At 39.8% G+C, this 24,050-nt stretch overlaps 1 protein-coding gene across 1 annotated transcript in view; it reads left to right on the forward strand.

The window, feature by feature from the left end:
* The window catches only part of LOC121587808 (transmembrane emp24 domain-containing protein bai), a 40,139-nt gene that overhangs the window by 9,422 nt on the left and 6,667 nt on the right, over positions 1–24,050 (forward strand). Inside the window, exon 3 of the mRNA XM_041905023.1 lies at positions 18,388–18,458. Within this exon, the coding sequence (XP_041760957.1) occupies positions 18,388–18,458 (71 nt within the window). The remainder of the gene's footprint in view (positions 1–18,387; positions 18,459–24,050) is intronic.

A 24,050-nucleotide genomic window follows, 5' to 3' on the forward strand; every position in this document is an offset into this window, starting at 1 on the left:
ACTTAGTGCAGTTCTTGCATTTTACTTACAAGCAGCTAGATAAAGGGTTCCAAGTAGATACTGTTTATAATGATTTTCACTCTGCTTTCGATAGCGTCAATATCCATACTTTGACTAGCAAACTTTTAAAGCTTGGTTTTCATATCAGCATAGTTAGGTGGCTGAATTCGTACCTGTCGCGTCGTTCAGTACGTATTAAGATTGGAGATTGCATCTCTAGTGAATTTAGCAGGGTCTCTGGTGTTCCTCAAGGCAGCATTTTAGGGCCTCTATTATTTAATCTCTTTATTAATGACATTGTTTACGCTATACCTGACTGCCCGGTTCTACTATACGCAGATGACCTTAAAATGTACTTTCCTGTGCGTAGTTCTAATGACTGTCTCCGATTACAAGGCTTTCTTTCTGTTTTTAATCTTCGGTGTTCCTTAAACTGTTTGTCACTCAATGTCAGTAAGTGCTCAGTTATTTCGTTTACTCGTGCGAGAACTCCATTATGTTTTAATTATGTTCTTTCTGACACTTTATTGCCTCGATCTGAAACTGTTAGTGACTTAGACATTATTTTAGACACGAAACTTTGTTTAGACAAACAATTTGACGACGTAATTGCTAGGGCTAACAGGACTCTTGGACACATAATTAGAAGTAGCAAAATGTTTCATGACCCTCTCTGTTTAAAATCACTTTACTGTTGTCTTGTTCGTCCTATGATTGAGTACGCTTCAGTTGCTTGGTTTCCGGAGCAAGTTACTAGAATTGAGAAGCTTGAGAGGATCCAGCGAAAATTTACCCGGGTAGCTATTAAGCGGCTTCCGTGGAGACATAACGACGTGCTACCAGCTTATCATACGAGGTGTCAGTTGTTAGGGCTTGAAACTTTGGAAAAGAGAAGAATGGTTGCCCAAGGAATTTTTATGTTTAAACTATTAACTGGAAGAATCGATGCACCTCTATTGCTAAGTCATGTAAATTTTTATGTCCCTACTAGACCTTTAAGAACTCGACAATTTTTAATAACTGACTTTCGTTATCGTCTTTTCTGTGCTAGGGATCCGTTGTTATTAATGTCCAAGAACTTTAATTTATTTTGAAATTTTGTAGACCTGTCCTTTAGTGTACCGAAATGTACTAGCGTCATTCGAGATTGTATTACGTCTAATTTTAGAGACACATAGTTTTTAAGACATTAGTTTTAATTGTGTATGTAGGCCATGGAGGCTCGATACTTAAAATAAATAAATGTAAATGTAAATAGAATTGTAAACAGTCGCGTTAACATCTTTTTTGCCGCGTCATCGCCAAACGCATACACCAATACGATTGCCGTCCAGCTGGCACCTACACAACCGCATGAACTGGTGGGAACCGATCCGTTATCATCACCGCTTCAAGCTGCACCTCGTGAGCCATTCACAGGTAGGATCTGGATCCGCCTATCCCGCTTATCAACGGCCGTCACTGTGAAACAAATGGTCGTCCTCGGCACGTTGGGGTTTCACCGTATGCAATTAGTTCGGCATGTAGGTTTGTTGTCTTCGTCCAGCATATGGTTCTTTCTCATTTTTTTCTTAAAACGTTATAAATCAAATCTTAGGACTATGACATAATATTAGAGACCTATCTAACCCCAACTATATTCCTGCGTATTACTAATGGTTATTTTTACAAAATATTTTAGTTCATACATCTTCTTTTGAGTTTTTCTTTATGATATTTTCTACCGCAATGATCTATAAAGTTAACGTCTTTATCTTCTAATACCTGGATTTCTTTATAACGCTCTTGATGTTTCAAATTGTTTCTTTTCCTCAGAAACACGGTTTCTCCCTCTAAAGGCCTATTGGTTCTTCTCTTTTTTCGTTCAAGCAATTCTTTTTTCTTTTTGCTCTAGCATTTTATGATGGACTACTGCGTAAAGTTTCTCCTTCACCTCTATGCGCTCATCGAGATTCGATGGTATCGGTTGATCGTTTCTAAAACCACGGAACAATTCATTCGGCGTGAGGTTGGTTTCGGAATGAGTAGAATCGTTATAAGTAGCTACTGCTAAATTAATTTTTGTTGATTCCAATAGGTCTTTTGTGCTTTCCTTCTGAGATAATATGTTGTGTATTTCTCTTATTGTTCTATGCACAATTTCAACCGTGCCATTAGATGATGATTGCGCTACAGAGGTGTAGTGGTATTTTATCAAATTGTCGTTCAAAAACGATTGAACTGCAATTGACTTGAAGCTGCATTCTTGGTCCATTATTAATAGCAAAGGTTTTCCTACTGTGGCGATAAATGTGGATATTCCTTTCAGTATATGTACAGTATTTCGTGTTTTTATAGGGACTGCCAGAGCTAACCGTGAGAACTTGTCACAAAATGTGAGGTAATGTTTATCCTTCATGATAAATATGTCGGTATGAACGATTTCTAATGGCCTTTTGGGTGTATCCGTTTGTTTGTATTTGATCTTATACGGGTGTCTTTCATATTTAGATTTTTGTATTCAACGCGCACAGGTTTATGTATTTAGTAATCTTGGATTTCATTTGGGGGAAAAATACTTTCTCTGAAGATGTTTTGCACTTTCTGTTACTCCTCTATGGTTGGTATCGTGATACGTTTGAATAATTTGATCTTGCTCTAGTTCATCTGTTACATCTACTAGCATTTTTGTAGTCCAGCGAAATTTCAATGATTTAGCCCAAGAATAATATTTTTTGTATACTTGGTGCAGCATTTTCAAAATGTTCTTGTCACAATATATTCCTTTTAAACAATTGTGTGCGGCATATTTTTGAATTATCTGAACTAAGTTATCTGTAGTAAAAGGGGGTTTCTTAATTATTATTTTAGAATATTTTGCAAATTGTTTAAACGTTTCTGTACTACTTTCATTAGTTTGTTCTAAAATAATTTGATTTCTGAATTCGTTGATCGGTCTTTCTGTACTTGGAATGTAATCATTATCATCTGTGTTAGATGAATGTTGAGTCATTAAGCTTTCAGATACATGATCATTTATTGCTGTTTATATTCGTGAGAGTGAGTCAGCGTTACTATTTGTAGTTCCTTTTTTGTATTTTATATCGAATTCGAATTCTTCCAGCTCTAATTTCCAGCGTAGTTATTTCCTATTTAAATCGTTTTTCTGCCTAAGCCATAATAAGGGTTTATGGTCTGTACGGATTTCAAACTTATTGCCATAAATGTATGGCCTGAAATGTTTTATAGCGTAAATAATGGCGAGTAATTCTTTTTCTGTGGCAGAATATCTACACTCTGTATCGTTGAGAGTTCTAGAAGCATACGCGATAGGGTGTTCTTTTGAATCTTCGAATCGTTGCGAGAGAACTGCACCCAACGCAAAATCACTTGCGTCTGTTTCAAGAATGAATTTTTTAGAAAAATCAGGATATTTGAGAATAGGATCCATAACTAACATTTGTTTACAATCCCTAAAGCAGTTTATGAAAATTTCATCGTGTACTATCATAGAATCTTTTTTCAGGCATTTTGTTAATGGCTTGGTTAACTTAGCAAAATCTTTAATAAATTAACGGTAATACCCTAAAATTCCAAGAAATTTGTGTAATAGTTTTCGGAAGAGGTCACGATAAAATTTTCTCAATTTTATTCGGATTAGGCTTGATACCCTCCTGCGTCACAATATGTCCCAAAAATTCGCATTCCTTTTGCAAAAACGCGCATTTATCTATTTTAATTTTTAAATTGGCATGTTTCAATTTGTGAAGAACTTTCTGCAAATTTTCGATATGCTGCTGCAGTGAGCTTCCGAAAACGATAATGTCATCCAAATAGACTAAACAAAATGTACCGATCAATTCGTTTAGTATGTTATTCATCGCTCGCTGAAACGTAGAGGGGGCGTTCTTTAAACCAAAAGGCATACGAATGAATTCGAAATGACCTTGCTCGGTGCTGAAAGCAGTTTTCGGTATGTCTTTTAGTTCTACCTCGATTTGGTGAAAACCAGATTTTAAGTCTAGTGTTGTGAAGTACATGCTGCGACCTAGCTAATCCAAGATTTCCTCAATATTCGGGATCGGATACTTGTCGTCAATCGTCTTTTCGTTAAGTTTGCGATAATCAACGACGATTCGCCATTGTTTTGCACCATTTGAATCGGGCTTTTTCGGCACTATCCAAATTGGTGAAGTCCACGGAGATATCGAATGCTGGATAATGCCATCAGCATGCATCTCGTTCATCTGCTTTTGAATTTCAGCTTTGTGAATGTGTGGGTATCTGTATGATTTGCAATACAGGTATCTCATCTACCGTGTTAATAATGTGTTTAACAGATGTAGTGCAAGATAATTTTTTGTTGTCCCTGGGAATGATGGAAATGTTTTTAACAGATGTTCTTTTTCTTCTTCGTTTAAATTATCCGTTTTAATCATATTTTCTATTTCAATTTTCGAAATAGTATCAGGTGCTTGTATCGTATTGTTAACTTCGGCAATTTCATCGACTTAGAAAGTTATTACTGGTTTGGTAAAAAAGAAAACCATTTTTCTTCCAAAATTGCTTGTAAGTGCTGTAATATTGCTATTTTTGCCACATAAAGTCCTGACGGAATAACGATATCGTTAATGCGAACATCATCGGATAAAAACACATTGCCACTTTCGTGTGAAACCGGTACCTTGATTTGTGTTACTGAATTGGCTTCCACTGTGTGCGTTTCTGGGTTGAGTTGTCGTATACTCAGGTCTATGCTTGTATTGGGAAAGATAAGTTTATGTTTACCCGTATCCAAAACACCCTGGAGTTCAGAAAAGCTTTCGTACCCTAGAATGCCGTCAAAATAATTATGAAATTTGAACAAAAAAAATGTAACATCCGACTTAAACATTTTTGTAACGACCTTTTTATTTGCGTAATGCGTGCCGTTACTATTTGCTATCGATATTGGTTTGCAATTTTTTCCATCGATTTGGGAAATACGTTAGGCGAAATGAAATTTTTATTCGATCCACTATCGACCAAAATTTTTGCGCATTTATTATCGATATGTAACAATATGTAAGGCATTCTGTTTACTGCGTTTACCTCTGAGGCAGAGGTGCAAAGACCTCTTGAAAATTTACTCCGTTATCATAGTGCTGTTCATTATCCTCGCTAGTGTGCGTGAATAGTTTTACACCTGTTCTTGTCCTATTGACTTCCATCGGTGAGTGCTTTTGCCCACTGCTGTTTAGCTTCTCGGAACTATTCGGCTTTCTAATGGTGTTAGTGAATGCGTTCGTATTCCGATTTTTTGATCAAGGGTCAAACTTTTTCTGATAAGAAATCTTCGTTTCGACACGAGGTGCTAGTATTTTATTTGTGTGTTCCAGATTTTGAAATTTGTCACCGAATGTAGCATTCAACACTTCGATAACCTCATCAAATGATGTAGGATTTCTGTTCACACATAAACTATCTCTAGCTTTACTTTCTACTTTATTTATAACTATTTGCTCGTATATAGCGTAAACTGCGGTAGAAACAATCGGCTGATACATGCTCAGTGTTTTTTTCGCTATGCCAATCCATGATGCCAAATGCATTTTATTTCCATCGAATAATGGAATGCTTTTCAAAGGATCAGGAACTTTGAAAAGATCGTTTTGGTGACCACCCGAAGGTCCGGGGGTAGCCAACGTCGTTGCTCAAGCTGTCTGAATAATTTGCCATTTTGTAATTGAAGAGCATTTAGACGCTGCTCCATGGCAGAAAAATTAGCCATGAACGTATGGAGATCGGCTGGTTCCATTTTTTTCACAAAAGATAATGCTTTCACTTTCGAAAAGGGTTGGAATCTAGGCATAAGCTTTTAACACAATGCTTGTATTAGTGGGAGGAGGTACGCTGCCAATTCTCCGGATTGAAATCCTCCAGGGTGTTTTAGTTTACCTGAATATCACCGCAAGTCGTCCACGGGTCGGGAGATGGTTAACACCGGATGATACCACAAAGTAAATCGCAGGTTTGTGCACTTATCACTCGGTAAACTAAAACACACTTAGGAAAGGCTCGAACGGCTGCGCCAGTTACGAGTATGGAACCACAGCTTTTATTCAAAATGATTATTGCGTGCATATCGCTTGGATGCTGATACCGATCTAAAGCGACGGGATCGGCTCCTATCGTATTGGCATGGGTGCGAGGCTGTTGCAGTGATGTCGCACCTGTATTTGTGTTCCACGCATATAACTCTATATATATATAATCGGAATACGAACGCATTCACTAACACCGGGGGCTTTCACGATTCTAGCTAGTTTTTTGTATGGAGTTTGACAGTTGGAGGCTGAAATCATGTAAACACTCCATACAAAACCACACAAAAAACTAGCCTGCAATTTTCAGTCTAGATTATTCTAGCCACAAAGCTAGAATTAGATTCGAATACCTGCTCGAAAACACGGGTTTGTTTACATTTACCCCAAGGTGCATTAAAGAGATCACGTGGTGGTATCTAGAATCAAAGTATATGCAGTCCAGGTGGTCTCATAGCATGTTTTTCAAACCAAATTTTAATATCACTTTTTGACATGATGGTTGAAAACTTTTGTTCAAACAAGCTTTCTGAAGGCATGACGAATACACAAAACACTCTTAAAATCTTCATTCAGAAACAGAAGCGATAAAAATTTGTCTTCTAAATTCATACACCTTGGGATAAGCCCATCTGTACATTATACGCACTTAGATAGGCTCGAAAACTGCTATACAATGCAAAAAGCTGAGAGGCTGAAATTTCAGCCTACGAGCTTAAAACGGAAAGGCCCCCACCATTAGAAAGCCGAATAGTTCCGAGAAGCTAAACAGCAGTAGGCAAAAGCACTCACCGATGGAAGTCAATAGGACAAGAACAGGTGTAAAACTATTCACGCACACTAGCGAGGATAATGAACAGCACTATGATAACGGAGTAAATTTTCAAGAGGTCTTTGCACCTCTGCCTCAGAGGTAAACGCAGTAAACAGAATGCCTTACATATTGTTACATATCGATAATAAATGCGCAAAAATTTTGGTCGATAGTGGATCGAATAAAAATTCATTTAGTCTAACGTATTTCCCAAATCGATGGAAAAAATTGCAAACCAATATCGATAGCAAATAGTAACGGCACGCATTACGCAAATAAAAAGGTCGTTACAAAAATGTTTAAGTCGGATGTTACATTTTTTTTGTTCAAATTTCATAATTATTTTGACGGCATTCTAGGGTACGAAAGCTTTTCTGAACTCCAGGGTGTTTTGGATACGGGTAAACATAAACTTATCTTTCCCAATACAAGCATAGACCTGAGTATACGACAACTCAACCCAGAAACGCACACAGTGGAAGCCAATTCAGTAACACAAATCAAGGTACCGGTTTCACACGAAAGTGGCAATGTGTTTTTATCCGATGATGTTCGCATTAACGATATCGTTATTCCGTCAGGACTTATTGTGGCAAAAAATAGCAATATTACAGCACTTACAAGCAATTTTGGAAGAAAAATGGTTTTCTTTTAATCAACCTATCAACGTATTCTTTAACACGTTTAAAGACTTGTTATTTGAGACTAAGGCATCAAGATCAATTGATCATATTAGATGCATACAAAGTCTTGGATAAAGGGAGCTTAGAACGGACAGTACAGGCTGTACCGGAAATCGCAAAACGTGGATAGGGCGAGTATTTCTAACTTATACGTAAGTTGTATTTTTCAGTTTTCAGCCATAATATGTTTAATTTTCTTTTCCTTTTGCTTGAAGTGGATGGTTTTATTCCCTTCTAAGATTGTTAGATAACTGTCTAATTATGATAATCGATGCACGGGATAAAACCGAGAAAATCGCGATTATATAAATATGCATATACCAGGATCCGCGTATCTCTGACACTGCCTGTACGCAGAGAGTCTTTAAACTTGTTGGCCTGCAGAAGCGCTTCCTAAAGCTATGGGCTGTTTAAAACGATCTTAGCCACACATATTGCACTACAAATTAACTGAACTTGTGATCAGGAAAGTCCTTCTGATCTTAAGCCAATGGAATCCATTTTTATTGATATGATTGTGTGTGATTGATATGATGATTTTTGTGTCCAATGTGTTTTGGAAATGTTGATATTTCGATAAACAAATTGATAGTTTACTTGATAAATAGAAAAATAGAAATTTCCAAAACGCCCTTCACCTCATGTTTATTATGACACAGCTTTTGGTGTTAATCTAGGGTGTTTAAAATGAATCCATTTTTAAAAACAAAAATATTTTTAAACTAAAAACATCGATGTTAGTGAGACGCTTTTTTTCTTCGATTATCCCTAACTGTAACCCTATTATATTTCGCTTTCTTTTTATCTTTAACCCCTTGTCTCTTATTATAAATGGTCTCGTTTTCTAGGAATGTTGGATCGCCTTTTCTATTTAAATTATGTTTTTCAATGGTCTTGTTTTGGTACGCTTGTAGCCTTACAATTACTTCTATTGGTTTGTAGCCTTACAGTAAGTTTTTAAAAAATACTTCTTGTAAAATCTATTGGATCTAATGGTCTATTGGTTTTAATTTAGTTGCGCTATGAATAGTGGAATCGTAAAGGGAAGTTGATATCTTGTAAATTTCCTTATTCCATAAATCATTATATTTTTCTTTAATACAAAGAAAAAATTCGGTCAAGATTGAATGGAACCTTTTTACAATTCCGTTTTCCTCGCTATGATTTGACGTAGTGTAATTAACGTCTACATGTAATCTTTGTAATAATCATCTTACTAATAAATCGTAAATCCTATTTCATTGTCGCAGACTATTAGTTTTGGGGTGCCAAAAGTGGTCACAAGTTTGATAAAACTTCTTTTAAAATCTACGATTGAACGGGAATAAAGGAATAATAATTGCGAATTGTGATAATTTATCTACAGCTGCTAGAAACATATCTGGTTGAGAGATAAAGATATCTATGTGAAATATATCCAACGGTTTTGATGGAGTAGGTGAGTGTGCAAATTTAATTTTACAAGGAAGTCTTTCGCATTTATTGCTGAGAAAAATTTTACGTAAGTTAATAAAAGATCTAATTTTATCTTTCATTTTTATAAAAAAATATTTTCGTACGATTGTATTGTAGTTTTCTTCTATGCCTCTGTGCGCTCTATCATAAGTATGTTCTATGATCTCATTTTGTTGTTCCGCGATAGTTACTTGCAACATGCGTTGTGAAATTCTTAACTTTGAGGGGTTCATTTGTGAAAAATAAGTATCAAAAACATCTTGCATCGTTTGAATAATTTCTCTCTCTCTCTCTCTCTCTCTCTCTCTCTCTATCTCTCTCTCTTGTTGGCCTGCTCATGATAGAGCACGTCGATGTGACATGGCCCGGTCAACCATATTTCTCCAGGATGCTCGGTCCCTGGCTGCAGCCTCCCATCCATGCAGACACCCGATCTCCGTCAGGTTTCGCTTCACCTGGTCCAGCCATCGAGATCGCTGTGCTCCCCTGCGCCTTATGCCGAACTGGGGATCGCTGTCGAACACCTTCTTGGTGGGGCATGAGTCCGGCATCCTCATGACATGCCCCAGCCATAGTATCCTGCCAGCTTTCGCCACCGTCAGGTTGCTCGGTTCGCCGTACAGCACAGCAAGCTCGTGGTTCATCTTTTTCCTCCACGCTCCATGCTCGAACACACCGCCAAAGATAGTCCGGAGGATGCGTCGCTCAAACACGTCCAGAGCGTTTGCATCTTCCGCTCGGATGGTCCACGATTTGTGTCAGTAGAGGACCACCAGGCGAATCAATGTGCGATATATCTCACATTTCGTGCGGGCTCGAAGTCTTCTGGATCTTAGCAGTCGGTGAAGCCCATATTGTGCACGATTCCCATGCACAATGCGTCTCCGGATTTCGATGCTCATGTCGTTGTCCGAAGTAACGACCGTCCCGAGATAGCAAAACTCCTTTACCACCTCGAGACTGTCGCCGTCAACTCAGTGTATTAGTTGACGGTGACTTCCCAGATGGTCTGAGTCACCGGCAAGCAGGTACTTCGTCTTCGTCGCATTGATTCTCAATCAAATTCTTGCTGCTTCGCGTTTGAGTCGGGTGTACGCCTCACACACCTTCGCTGTTGTCCTACCGATGATGTCGATATCATCCGTGAAGCCAAGAAATTGGAGAGACTGGTAGAGGATCGTGCCAGGGATGTCGTTGTCCAGCCTCGCGCCTCGAATGACACCTTCCATGGCGATGGTGAAGAGCAGACAGGAAAGTCCGTCATCTTGCCTAAGACCCCTGTGAGATTCGAACGATTCCGAAGTCAAGCTCGATACTCTCACCTTGCACTGCACCCCGTTCATGGTGGCCTCTAACAGCCGGATTAACTTCCCAAGGAAGTGGTACCGCTGCATGATGCTCCATAGCTCTTTCCGGTCTATGGTGTCGTAGGCCGCCTTTAAGTCGATGAACAGGTGTTGCGTTGGGATCTGGCGCTCTCGGCACTTCTGGAGGATCTGAGAGATCCGTAGAGTGAAAATTTGGTCGGTGGTGGATTTGCCTCCAACAAACCCAGCTTGGTAGCTTCCATTCCTCCGGTAGTTCTTCCTGTTCCCAGACTTTCACGAATAGCCGATGCATTTTGACGGTAAGCCTCTCCGGCCCCATCTGGAAGAGCTCGGCCGCCAGACCATTGCTGCCGGAAGACTTATTGCTCTTAAGCTGCTTGATGGCGCTGTCAATCTCATCCAGAGATGGCGGGGGCACCTCGTCGTCTGCACCGATGCTGTCGCTGTTGTTACTGCTGTGGTGGTTGCCTTGTTCTGCCACTTGCGCCATCCTCTCCTGCCTCTGCTCCATTCAGATGTCCTTCGTAGTAGCACTTCCACCATTCGAATACCTCTCGCTCGTCCGTCAGGAGATTTCCTTCCGCATCCCGACACATCGTCTGATTTAATAGCAAACCCGCCCCGTGTCTCCTTCAATCTCCTGTAGAACAAGCGGGTGTCCCCCGACTGAGAAAGCTGCTCCAGCAGCTGTTCGTCTGACTCTTCAAAACGGCGCTGCTTGGCCTGGAAGAGCAGGGTTTGCTGTTTCCTAAGTCGTCTGTAGATCTCCACGTTCTGACGGGTTTCATGCCGCAGCATGCGGGCGCGCGCTGCATTCTTCTCGGATAGTGCTCGTCTGCACTCTTCGTCGAACCATTCCTTTTTCTCTCCACGTGGCAAGCGGCCGATCTTGTGTTCGGCTGCAGTGCTGATGGCTCGTTCCACCGCCAGTGGTCTGCGAGGGGCATCGCGGCGATGTTGTTGTCGGCCGGTAGCGCTTCCCCGAGCGCTGTCGCATACCCCTCCGCCACATCAGCACACTTCAACTGATCCAGGTTGAGCCTTGGGGTGGCCTGACTCCGTTGGTTGTTAACCACAGAGAGTTTCTGGCGCAGTTTTACCATGACTAGGAAATGGTCCGAGTCGACCTTTGCGCCTTTATACGTTTTAATGTCGATAATATCCGAGAAGTGCCTTTCGTCAATCAGAACGTGGTCGATTTGGGACGTTGAAACACCCGTGCCCGCGGGTGTCTCCAGGTGTAGCTATGGCGATGTGCATGCTGGAAGAAGGTGCTGCGGATGCTCCTGAGCTTGGAGGAGGCAAAGTTTATCAGCCTGAGGCCGTTTTCATTTGTCAGCTGGTGGACGCTGAAGCTTCCAATTGTTGGTTTATATGCTGCCTCCTGTCCGAACTGAGCGTTAAGGTCTCCGATGACGACCTTTACGTCATGTTTTGGGCAGTGGTCGTACTCCCTCTCCAGCTGCGTATAGAAGGCCAAATTCTCGTCATCGGTGCTCCCAAGGTGCATACTATGCACATTGTTAATGCTCAGGTTGAAGAATCTACCACGAATTCTCAACCTGCACATCCGTTCGTTGACCGGCCACCACCCGATCACTCTCTGCTGCATCGCAGCACCATGAACGCAGTAGCGAGCTCACACGTCTCTCCACCGCTCTGGTAGATCGTGCAGTTGCTACGGTACTGACGCACCGTCACGCCTTTCCAGCATACCTCCTGAAGTGCTACTATTTCGAAACCGCGGGCCCAGACCTCATCGAACGCAATTCGGGTCTTCACATCCGATGAGAGGGTTTTGCAGTTCCATGTCCCGAGCTTCCAATCGTAAGTCCTTTTTCCTTGCGTGGGTCTAAATCGATTGGTCCGATACGGTACTTCTTCTTGTTGACTGTTCGTTGCGGTGAAGTTTTTACGAGGGTGGCTTGCAAGGCCTTTCCCCTAACCTCCAGTCTCGTCGTAGGGCCAAAACTGTGCCTTGAATAATTTCTACGGGACATAAAATACATGTAATTTTAGATAAATTCTGAGATGAATCATGTCTAAAAATTTCGATGAAATCCTCCACGGTAATTCTTTTTTGTTTATAGTCGTTCGAAAAACATGTGGGAAATTTTCCTCAACTGTCTTACTATACTCATCCTGATTTTTGAGGATTATAAGGTTTTTAAAAAAAATTTATCGGCAATTCAGTCATTTGAATCGAATGGTCATTGTCACAGTCATGCAAGTATTGTTAATTTCATTTGCCTGGGTTAATCGTGACAGTCCATCCGCAACAACATTCTGTTTACCTTGCCTATGATGTATCTCATAATCATATTCTTCTAACCTTAGTTTATATCGAATTAACTTGCTATGAGGATCTTTTAAGTTCATTGCGTATGTAAGTGGTTTATGATCTGTGTATAGGGTACTTTTTCGTCGATAAAGAAACGGTCTAAAATATTTACAGGCCCAATCGATACCTAAAAGTTTCTTTTCGATGGTTGAGTAATTTTCCTCATGTCTGTTAAGTGTTCGCGATGCTAATGCAACTGGTTTATCCTGTCCAATAATTCCTTGCGAAATTACTGCACCTATAGCGAATTTTGATGCATCTGTTGTAAGGATAAATGGTTTTTGAATATCGGGGTAAATAAGTATTTGGCTCCTGCTAAGAATCTCTCTACATCTATCAAACGCTGATTTATAGTCTCTTGATAGCATAATCGATTCTCCTTCCCTTAATTGTGCTGTCAGTGGTTTCGTTATTTTCGCAAAGTCCTTTATAAACTTCCTGTAATACCCTATTACTCCAAAAAACGCTATTAACTCTTTTTCTGTTTGTGGAATTGGCCATTTCTGTATTACTGAATTTTTTTCAGGGTTGGGTTTTACACCTTCTGGGGTCACGACATGTCCAAGAAAAGCCACTGACTTGCACACAAGTTCACTCTTTGAATGTAGAACTTTAAGTGAATATTTCATAAGAGTCTCAAATATCTCTCTAAGATTTATCAAATGCTCCTGTGGACTAGTGGAGGAAACAATAATGTCATCCATGTAGACAAGGCATTGATTTCCAATATGCGCTCGTAATCCATTACTCGCTGAAAAGTAGAAGGCGCATTCTTTAAGCCAAATGGCATTCGAACAAATTCATAATGGCCATTGTCTATACTAAAGGCTGTCTTAGGTACATCTTTTTCATGTATTTCTATCTGGTGGAATCCGGAAACCAGGTCAAAGGTTGTGAAATACATGCTTCATCCTCATTTGTCTAGGATTTCTGTAATGTTAGGAATTGGGTAGCGATCGCTAACTGTTTTTTCGTTAATCCTTCTGTAATCCACTAACAGGTTGGCTGATAAGTCCCCGGTATTATTATATGCTTTTTCCGAATCTATGAATATTGCTTCACTTATTCTATTTAGTCTTTGGTTGTGATTTATTTGGTTATTGAAATAGTTAATGCATTGGTTTATATTTCTTTTGTTTCTGAATCCAAAGCATTTTTCCGGGAGTATATTTTTGGTTTCAATATATTTATTTAATTTTAATAATACTGCTGAGTTTAGGACTTTGGTAATCGTTGGTATAAGTGCTATAGGTCTATAGTTGTTGGGATCATTTATATAATTATCAGTTCAATGTCGCGCCAAGAAGAGCTTTATTCTATGACAGTTCATTTTGCACCAAGGGTGCTCCAGCGGTCAGAGTATAAGGCGTTTATACTGCTGTGTTCGGGGTTCGGGTTGAGTGCACAGTGGGCGATATTAGTCCGGAAGTTTCCGGAAGTGGGCACTTTATTTTGGCACAGTGATTTTGATCAATTTTGGAAAAAAATATTTTTTCTTGAAGCAAATTTCTCATTTTTGTCATGTACTGCACATTCTTAAGAATATCACCAACAATGTTTCAAAAAATCAATCAGTAAAATAACTTCATTTTTCACGGTAAGAATGTAAAACTTTACTTGCACTTTATTTGCACTTTATTTGCAGAATGCACTTTATTTTGCCTGCCACTGTATACAGTCATTATCCGATACACGCTATCGTACGGGACCGAGCACAATAGCATATCTCGAGTTTTCGCGTATAGCGGAATCCTATGGAAAAATAGTTTACACTACTGGTTCGAGGGTCGAAAAATATCGCCACAGAGTTATGCATTAAAGTTATTTGGTTTAAAACAGTTATCTTTTGCACAAAATGCTTTAAGACCATTAAGGTAATTCAAAAGGAGCATAAAATATTGCAAAGAATTAAAATATTTGCAAAAAACACATGGAGCTGTGAAATTTATAGGAATCGCGTGCTGCGAATTCGCGTATATCGAGTATCGCGTACTGCGGATAATTGCTGTAAAAATTGTAGAATATACAAAATCACAGCTGTATAGTTCTACCAGCAAGGGTCATGTAACGGTTTTTATTCAAGTCAAAACTCCTTTATCTTTTTTATTGCTCATAGAAAAATTCTGAAAAATATATACAAGACGGTAACATACAGTTCTCAAAACTTTCGGAGCCATTTTGCTGTGAAAATTTTGTAAAGTACTGAAAAAAATATTTATATATTCATCAGAATATTGCATCAATATTGGATTACGCATTCAAAAGTTATAAGCCTTCAAAGTCGCTGGCTACCCGTGTAGCCCGGGTGCCTGGAATATGATGTTATTTTGGTTGCCAGTGACAGGGTCAAGGCAGCGATAATCGCTGATGCGGGCGTGCGTGCATTTTCTGAAAATGTGTGGAATTTGACACCCGTAGTGGGTGACAGTTTGCAACCGCATGCGTCAGAATCTTTCAATTTTGATTTTTCCGCACGCACGCCCGCAGTAGCGTTTACCGCTGCCTAATGGAAGCTTCGGCAAGATTTAAAGTGATGAGTATAAACGAAGAAGTGACACATATGGGTAAGCAAATACATGCTGTATTTTTTATGTGAACGCTTCAATGTGGAGGGTATACACGTATGTTTAAATGGAAATGAGACGCTCTGGCATCAATCGAACACGACATCCGAAACAAATAAACCCATATAATCATATGGAAGTGCACTGTCTGACACAAACACAAACAAGACAAACGTCGAGTCGAACATGGCAGTTGATTCTGTCTGTGATGTTCGATACCCACCTGTGCTGTGAGTTCCTTGGCTGTCAAACGCTTCACAGCTACAGTAGATAGAATTCAATTCGGGACATTTTCAAGTTTGTTTACGTTGTTTGTCTCTTTTTCTTCTTAAAATTGCGTGCAAAATATTTAAAATAGCTATAAATAATTATTGTAATGCTTCACAATCAATCATAACATCAAATCTACAGGTTTGAAACGTATAAAACTATTACGTGTACACAATGCATGTGTATGCACTACATGCGTTATGGCATGGACGTTTGTTAACATTTTGTTAACATTTCAAATTTGAATGATTTTTATGTTTTTATTGATGTGAATAGCTAGTAAGTTATTTGTTGAATCTTTCCCCCGCAGATGGATGTTCAATTAAACTATGCACTATGCATTAAAAATGCGTCATTTTCTAGATAAAAAAGATAGGCGTATGGCAGTGCATCATGACAGCTGATAGAGCACCTATCGAATAGAGTCGTGTTTGTTTGTCTTGTTCGATTGGTTCTAGAGCGCCACCTGATGATTTTGCCTCCTGATGCGCCGCCTGATGATGCCTAGCATGATTTCATTGAACTGAAGAAACTATTCCAAATTGTCATTACCATTTCTCACTCAAATGCGAAAGCTGGGAGACGCTTCTCGATTTCCAAATTAGTTATAACAGATAAAATTTCATGTATGTCAGAAGAACTATTGAACGGTCAAAAACATATTATCAGTGGAATGCATTTTTTTACAACCATTTAGACAAGTTTGTTCCACCCTATCAAGTTTTGTTAAAGCAAAGTTTGCTAGACAGACACACAACAAAAAAAAATAGGAAAAGAAATACAGGAGAAAAAGAATGAAGATGTACTGATAAACACCAATAAAAAGGAACTTGTTAAAAAAGATCATTGTTAAAAAGAAACGAGAAGCTAGTGTAGAGTTAACGAACATTATTACTACTCAGTTGACGCCGTGGTCGTGGTTGAAGGTCGTGGTGGAACAACGCTAAAAATTACTGAGTTAAAAGGCAGATGCGCTAAAAAGACAAAATGAACTGAAGAACGATAACTAATCCAATTCTTATCTCTATTTATTTAAAATATGTGCATATATGCCACCTAGTAGTTGCACTGAAAACACCTGAGGTTGTGATTCGAGTTAAAACAATTTTCAATTCAGAATTTTCATTAAACCTTAGACATTTTCGTTATTTTGCAAAAATGAATCAAAAAAATTGTCACCAGTTTAATGCAAGAGTTTGTAGGTTTACATTTAATAAATGCAAAAAAATGTGGTCATGTCTTTTTCCCTAATGTTTTATTTTAATACATGCTTCAAAGTTGTAAAGCTTGTAGAGACAAAACATAATTCAAGTATTGTTTTTTTAAGACCTGTGCTTTGTATGCTTTCAGTAGCGCTACGATTTTAATAAGTTTATCGCATCACGTCTGCAGTTATCATGTCTAGCATAAAATTGTTTCTTAGAATTTCAGTTTCAATGCAGACAATAACATTAGCTGGCATCGCGAAAGAAATGGTTTAAAATTAACAGTCGTTAAAAATTAACCAGAGTCGTTAAAAATTGCAAAAATTTGGAATCGCGAACGCATTGAGTTCATTTGTTAATTTTAACAACTGGTCCTATGCCGTAGTGAAACAAACGACTGTCAAGAGCGTATGCGATACAAATTAACAGTCGTTTAATTATACTGCTCGATTTTTTTCCCCGTGTTTGCTTAGATGCGATATTGAGCAGTCGTTAACTATTTTGACGATCGTTTATTTTAACAGGAATGAACAACTAATGAACTCAGTTAAACCAAAATGAACTTTAAACGACTGTTAAAAAGAGTTCATATATTCGCGATGCCGGCTATTAACCATATCGTGAGCGCTCGTGAGCCACCATACAGCTGTTTCACAGCTACGCACGACGAAGAACGCAACAAAACGGAGAAACAAATCAGCCCGAGTCTCACTCGGACAAATCACTACAAAAGCAATCTGCTAACCCGAGTGAGACCCGAAAAAACACTGAATGGGTTAAAACATCATTTTGTTTCAACATAGAAGTAGCTATTAATTCAGACTAGATGAATTTTTATAAATTCAATCAAACAGCACAGAAAGAGCTAGTTTCTGATTTCCTACTTATCATAATGCATACCATAATGCTAATTTCTTTGAACTAAGAGTTTCACTGGTTAACTCGTCTAAATCTTCGGATAAAAGCGAAGCTTTTACAATTAATAGTGCTTGGCACCGATTATGGAATACGTATTACTTATATTTAGGACGTAATGGTGATCTTTTACCAAATATTTTATTTATTAAATGTATGGATTCGACAAATTACTAGAATAGTTCTCTGTGTCAGCTGCGTGGTACTGAATAAAGTTTCGAAAACCAGTATAGGCCAACATGTCCCCGTGGGACATTTACGACAAATAGAATAAGTATTTATGGAACACACAATCTACAAACAAATAATGAATGAGCCGCGCGCACGAGTTGCGCCGTGAGCCCTATGGGGAGCGCTGCTCAACCGTTAGTCTGTTCACACTAATTATTTTGTGCGCTCGACACACACTTAGTGCACGTCGCTAATTGCGCGGTTTATGATGTGCCTGACTACATTTTTGATCTCATGACGTCGACCTACTGCAGTGTAACTGCCGCGGCGAATTTAGGGCTTGACACGTATGTCTACTATCTATTACAAATACTCTTATGAGTTTCTTTCGTTTCAAATGGCTTGGTGTGGATTTTGTTGTTTTGAAATTGAGACTTGTGTAATAGCTCTGAATATTATTTACGAACGAAAATCTATTTAAACCTATATATTCAGATTGGTTTTACTGTTAAACCTTTTTTTTGACGACACTAATATTTACATAAATGTTAATACATCCATTTCTTTCCTAATTTTTAGCTTATAGAGGAATTGAACAAGAAGTGGCACTGGATATAAAGAAAGGGATTGAAACTAAGAGCTACGAGGGGGTAAGTTTATCATCTGCGTTCCTGACATTTGTTTTTTTTTGTATTCCATGCTATAGTAGATCCGCATACATATTACTAGCAAATACATTGCATTGTGCACAACTAAGGAGGAAGAATGAAGGAGATAAGAATAGCCCGAGAATAGCTCGAGCTTAATTGTGAAAGGGTTATAACATAGTAGCTGAGTGTCATATTCTTCTTCTTCTTTTGGCTCAACAACCGTTGCCGGTCAAGGCCTGCCTGCACCACTTGTGGGTTTGGCTTTCAGTGACTTATTGATCCCCCCATAGTAGGATAGTCAGTCCTACGTATGGCGGCACGGTCCATTTGGGGCTTGAACCCATGACGGGCATGTTGTTAAGTCGCACGAATTGACGACTGTACTACGAGACCGGCTTGAGTGTCATATTACCCGGATTATTTTGGTGTTCATTTTATCTCATGAGAGAGTATTTGTTTCCCCTTTGGTGTAATGAGGTTTACAGGGGTTTCGATGATATTATTGACAGATTCAGCCCACTATTGAATGATTCGAGCATATAATTGACATGTTTGCTACGCTATTTACATATTCGGCGATACTATTGAGCTGTCACTTTCGTACCTCTTGGACTGCAGCTTGAATCATTCTCATCAGAAGGTAAACAAGTGGTAGTGTAAAGTAATACCTACATTATTTTGACGATACTGTGTGCGATGCCTTTTAAATATTTGCAGAGAGAGTATTCTAAGGCTGGATGATAATCAACTGGTCTGAGTAAAGGGGCTACAGCCGATAGCACCTGAGAGTTTATATCAACTCTCCGCACCTGAGAGTTTCTATCAAATCTCGTTTACAGGGTTTTCGGGGATTATATTGACATGTTTAACGAGTTGTTGATTCGTTCGAGCATATAATTGACTCCTTCAGCGAGATATAGAATTGTACGGAAGCAGGCGTTGACATATTCGGCAATTCTGTAGTGCTGTCATTTGTTTTGTTTACACACCCTGTGCCGCAGCGTTTAATTTTTCATTCTCAAATGTCCTAAACGTAGCAAATAATCATTCCCCAAGCTGTTTAATACAATAATTAGTTAAAACAAACATATTTTTTTGAAAATTGTTAGTTTTAGAAACCGTAGAAAGAGTCAATTATATGCTCGAACGAATCAACAACTCGCTGAACATGTCAATAATATCATCGAAAACCCTGTTAGTCTAATTGTCGTCCAAGACTATTTTTGATCCCCGAGTTTTGACGGATAATACACTCTGTTATTACGCTGCAAAATGCATTATATTGAGCTTTACTTGATGAGTTTGCATTGACTGAAACAAAATAGTTTTCAATGGGCGCCCAAACAACAGAAAGCATATTAATGTCACCTAACAAAATCATTGAATCGTTTGTTTTAGGGCGGTATAGAACCGCTTCAATACTTTCGCTTAGGCTGTTTAACCTCCTGGGGGGATATAATTTTTATGGAGACTGTGAGATATAAATGCAGCCTATAAATACAGATACTCTCCGCATCTTTACAGGGTTTTCGATGGTATTATTGACATTTTTTTTTTTTTTGACGTTTGACGTTTAACGTAAAAGTCGCATTCGCATTTCGCTCTGTATATTTCTTGAAAATCGCGCTGTTTATCACACTATTTTCCGGTTTCTGTATAATCACAGTATTTTAGAACACCGTTCCATTATCGTTCAATAGTGCGTTTATCTCTGCTGACCAAAAAATTCGCGTAAATTTCGTTTTTCGGATCGCATCTGAGTTCGCGCGTCCTAACCGCCATCGCTCTTGTTGCTGCAACGAAAACCTGCACCGCTCCCGTATAATGGCCCGTATTTGCAACGCCTGCACTATGGAAATTGTGGAGGCATCTATCAGCTGCTGCCTGTGCGACTCTCCATTTCACCAGCGCTGCACTTCGGTTCCTGCTGATCTGTTCCTGCGCATTGCGGAATATAAACAATTACACTGGTGCTGTATTGGCTGCAACGACGTATTTATGAATCCGCGCACCAAGTTCGTAAAAGACGCAGCCATGCAATCTGGCTTCCAGGCGGCAATTACAACAGTAGCCGAAAGCATCAAGACCGTTATGGAGCCATTGACTAACGAAATCAAAACTGGGTTTGCACGGATGAGCCAACTTGATCTAAAAACTCCACGTAGCAGTCACCCTCCCGCAAAAATTCGTCGCATAAATCGGTCAAAACGTTTGTTCTCGGAAGTCGCTACTGACAACCGTACTTTGTTTACATTTGGCGCCAGACCCATCAACACCCAAAACAATAACAACCAGAACCAAAATAATAAGCCGATCGATGATATGTATCGCAAAAATCGAGCTCCACCCATGATCACAGGCACAAACAAAGATACAACTACATTTCCGATCAAAATAGTTCCCGCTCAGTCTACGGTGCAGAAGTGCGCATTGTATATCTCCCGGCTCGCTCCAGATACATCCAGTGACCAAATAGTGCAAATGGTCAAACATGCTTTGTCCATTGAGGATGTCACTGCATATTGCCTTATACGACAAGGCACAAACACAGCAACACTCTCATTTCTATCATTTAAGGTGTTAGTGCCTCTTACTCAACGTGAAAGGGCTCTTTCCCCCGATACTTGGCCGCTTGGTCTATCGGTGCGTGAATTTGTCGACTACCGAGCTCAACAACCAGGTGCAAATTTTCGTCTACCGCCAATGAGACTTTCAACACCCACAACCCTATCTACAGCGCAGGATATTCGATCACCACAGCTGTTGGATCACACAATACTTTCAGCACACACTCCACGCACTTCACCCACACCGCAAACCCACTAATTATCAACAGCGATAAACAATTCACACACATCACGCACACTCGCACGCTCGCTAATCAGCAGTACACCGCATATGAGCCAAATAACGCCGAAACAACTTTTGTTGATAATTTACGCACTCACCTGATGATTGTTCCTCCAACAACAAACAACTTTACCACCACTGAAGCAGTCTGTAGTAACGGCATCTCGTGTAGGCTACTTAACGATCGTGAACCCAACACTACGCAACTTCAGCAGCACTATTGCTACAGTACAGATCCTACACTCACACAAACGCACGACGGTCATGTCATTCCTGCAGGGGTTGCCTCCTTAAATAATACTGACGATTTGTTATTTTTATATCAAAATGTAAGAGGACTAAAAACTAAATGTCATGAGGTATTCGATTATGTTTCTACTACTCATTACGACGTCATTATCCTGACTGAAACATGGTTGGACTCCTCTATTAACTCGTCACAGTTGTTTCCGGACCATTATATCGTCTTCAGAAAGGACCGTAATGACAGAAATAGTAGGAAAACCAAAGGTGGTGGGGTTCTCATAGCTGTCGCCTCACATTTGCGAGTACTCTTATGTTCTACATCAGACACTGTCGAGCAACTTTGGTTAAAGATTTACAGCATTAAGAAAACGTATGTTATCGGCGTAATGTATGTTCCTCCTGACATGACAAATAACACGTCGGTTATTCACACAATCTGTTCAACTATTGACGACGTAGCGTGTAAAGCTAATGAAATGTGTTTGTTATTCGGGGACTTCAATTTGTCAAACCTGAATTGGATACCCGATGAAACAAATCCACTTATGCTCCAAGTTGACTACGAATGCTCGAGGATCACGGACAACTGTCGCCTTCTTCTTGATTGTATGAATAGCAACGGACTATACCAGATTAACAAAATTCATAATGCGTCGAATAACTACCTCGATTTGATCTTTGTATGCGACGATACCCTGCAACAATGCTCTCCACCGGCAATAACACCCTTCCCCATAGTTGCTATTGATGGCTATCATCCGCCTATAGAGCTATGCCTGCCGAACGGCTTAGCCAAAGCAGAACATCACACAACATCACATCAAGAATCAGGCATGCTCGACTACAGTCGCACAAACTTCTTGATTCTAAATGATCTTCTGCAATCCTCTGACTGGTCATTCCTTGATGGAAACCCGGACGTAAACCATGCACTCGATATGTTCAATCGGAAATTTACGGTACATTTATCTGCCTGCTGCCCTATAAAACGCCCACGACAGGGTCTACCGTGGGGTAATGCTCAATTACGCCGTTTAAAACGAAACAAATCTTCCTGCTATCGGTTTTACCAAAACAGTGGAACACAACAATCGAGATAGCGGTTCATCGCAGCACACAATGTATATAGAAGCTATAATAGACAACTACACTCTCGTTTTTTGATTCGTATACAGTTCAGCTTAAGAAGAAAACCGAAAAAATTTTGGAGGTATGTCGACACAAAACGGAAAAACAGCTCCTTGCCAGCTATAGTTTCCTTTAATGGAACAACTTCGTGTACCAAAGAGGAAACCTGCAATTTATTTGCCGATCGTTTCATGAGTTCGTTTGCCACTGAAGCTCCTGGCTTCTCATTGGATGCTGCTCTCAGCAACGTGCCCTCCGACGCTGTCGATGTTAATGTGCGTGACATAAACATCTCCAGAGATTCTGTGCTAAAGGCGCTCAAGCAGGTCAAACCATCCTACAACCCTGGACCTGATGGTTTTCCGACCGCAGTTCTTGCCAAATGTAGCGAAGTTTTGGCCGGACCTCTGGCTCGTATCTTCACACTCTCGCTCAATCAGCGTATGTTTCCAGGAGCATGGAAATCGTCCTACATGTTTCCTGTGCATAAAAAGGGGGATAAGAGCTTAGTGGAAAACTACCGTGGTATTACTACTTTGCCTGCAGGTGCTAACGTTTTTGAAGTCGTTGTCCAGAACTCGCTCTTGAACTGTTGCCGCTCGCTGATATCAACACGCCAACACGGGTTCTTCCCTCGCCGCAGTGTGACCACTAATTTGGTGGAGTTTGTATCTCACTGCCATGCTGCATTCGCTTCGGGAGCCCAGATGGATGTCATCTATACCGACCTTAAGGCTGCCTTTGATCGGGTGAATCATCGCTTGCTGTTGGCGAAGCTTGCTCGTCTTGGATTCTCTACCCCTTTAGTTGAGTGGTTCGAATCTTATCTCACCAATCGTCGATATCGCGTGAAAGTTGAATGTATGACATCTAGGGAATTCGTGAGTTGTTCAGGCGTGCCACAGGGTAGTAACCTTGGACCTTTGCTGTTTTCTCTATTTTTCAATGACGTTACTACTGTAGTAAGGGAATCTGAATGTTTATTGTATGCGGACGATCTTAGACTTTTTTTTCCTGTGAGGTGTTTTGGTGATTGTCTTGTCCTGCAAGCATCGATCGACTCTTTTTCTGACTGGTGTCTGAACAACGACCTACAAATTTCTGTTGATAATTGTTTGTCCATGTCGTTTCACCGTTCTAATTGTCCAATAGTGTTTAACTACTGCATCTCCGGTACACAATTACAACGACACAGTGCAGTAAAAGACTTACTCTTGACCGTAAACTTGACTTTCATGTGCACCATAACGAAATTATTGATAGAGCGAACAGAATGCTAGGATTTATACGCAGGCAGTCGAGAGAATTCTCCGACCCACATTGTCTTGTCGCACTCTACAAATCACTAGTCAGATCCATCTTAGAATA

Source organism: Anopheles merus, chromosome X (assembly GCF_017562075.2).
Source record: "Anopheles merus strain MAF chromosome X, AmerM5.1, whole genome shotgun sequence".
NCBI classification, from domain to species: Eukaryota; Metazoa; Arthropoda; class Insecta; order Diptera; family Culicidae; genus Anopheles; species Anopheles merus.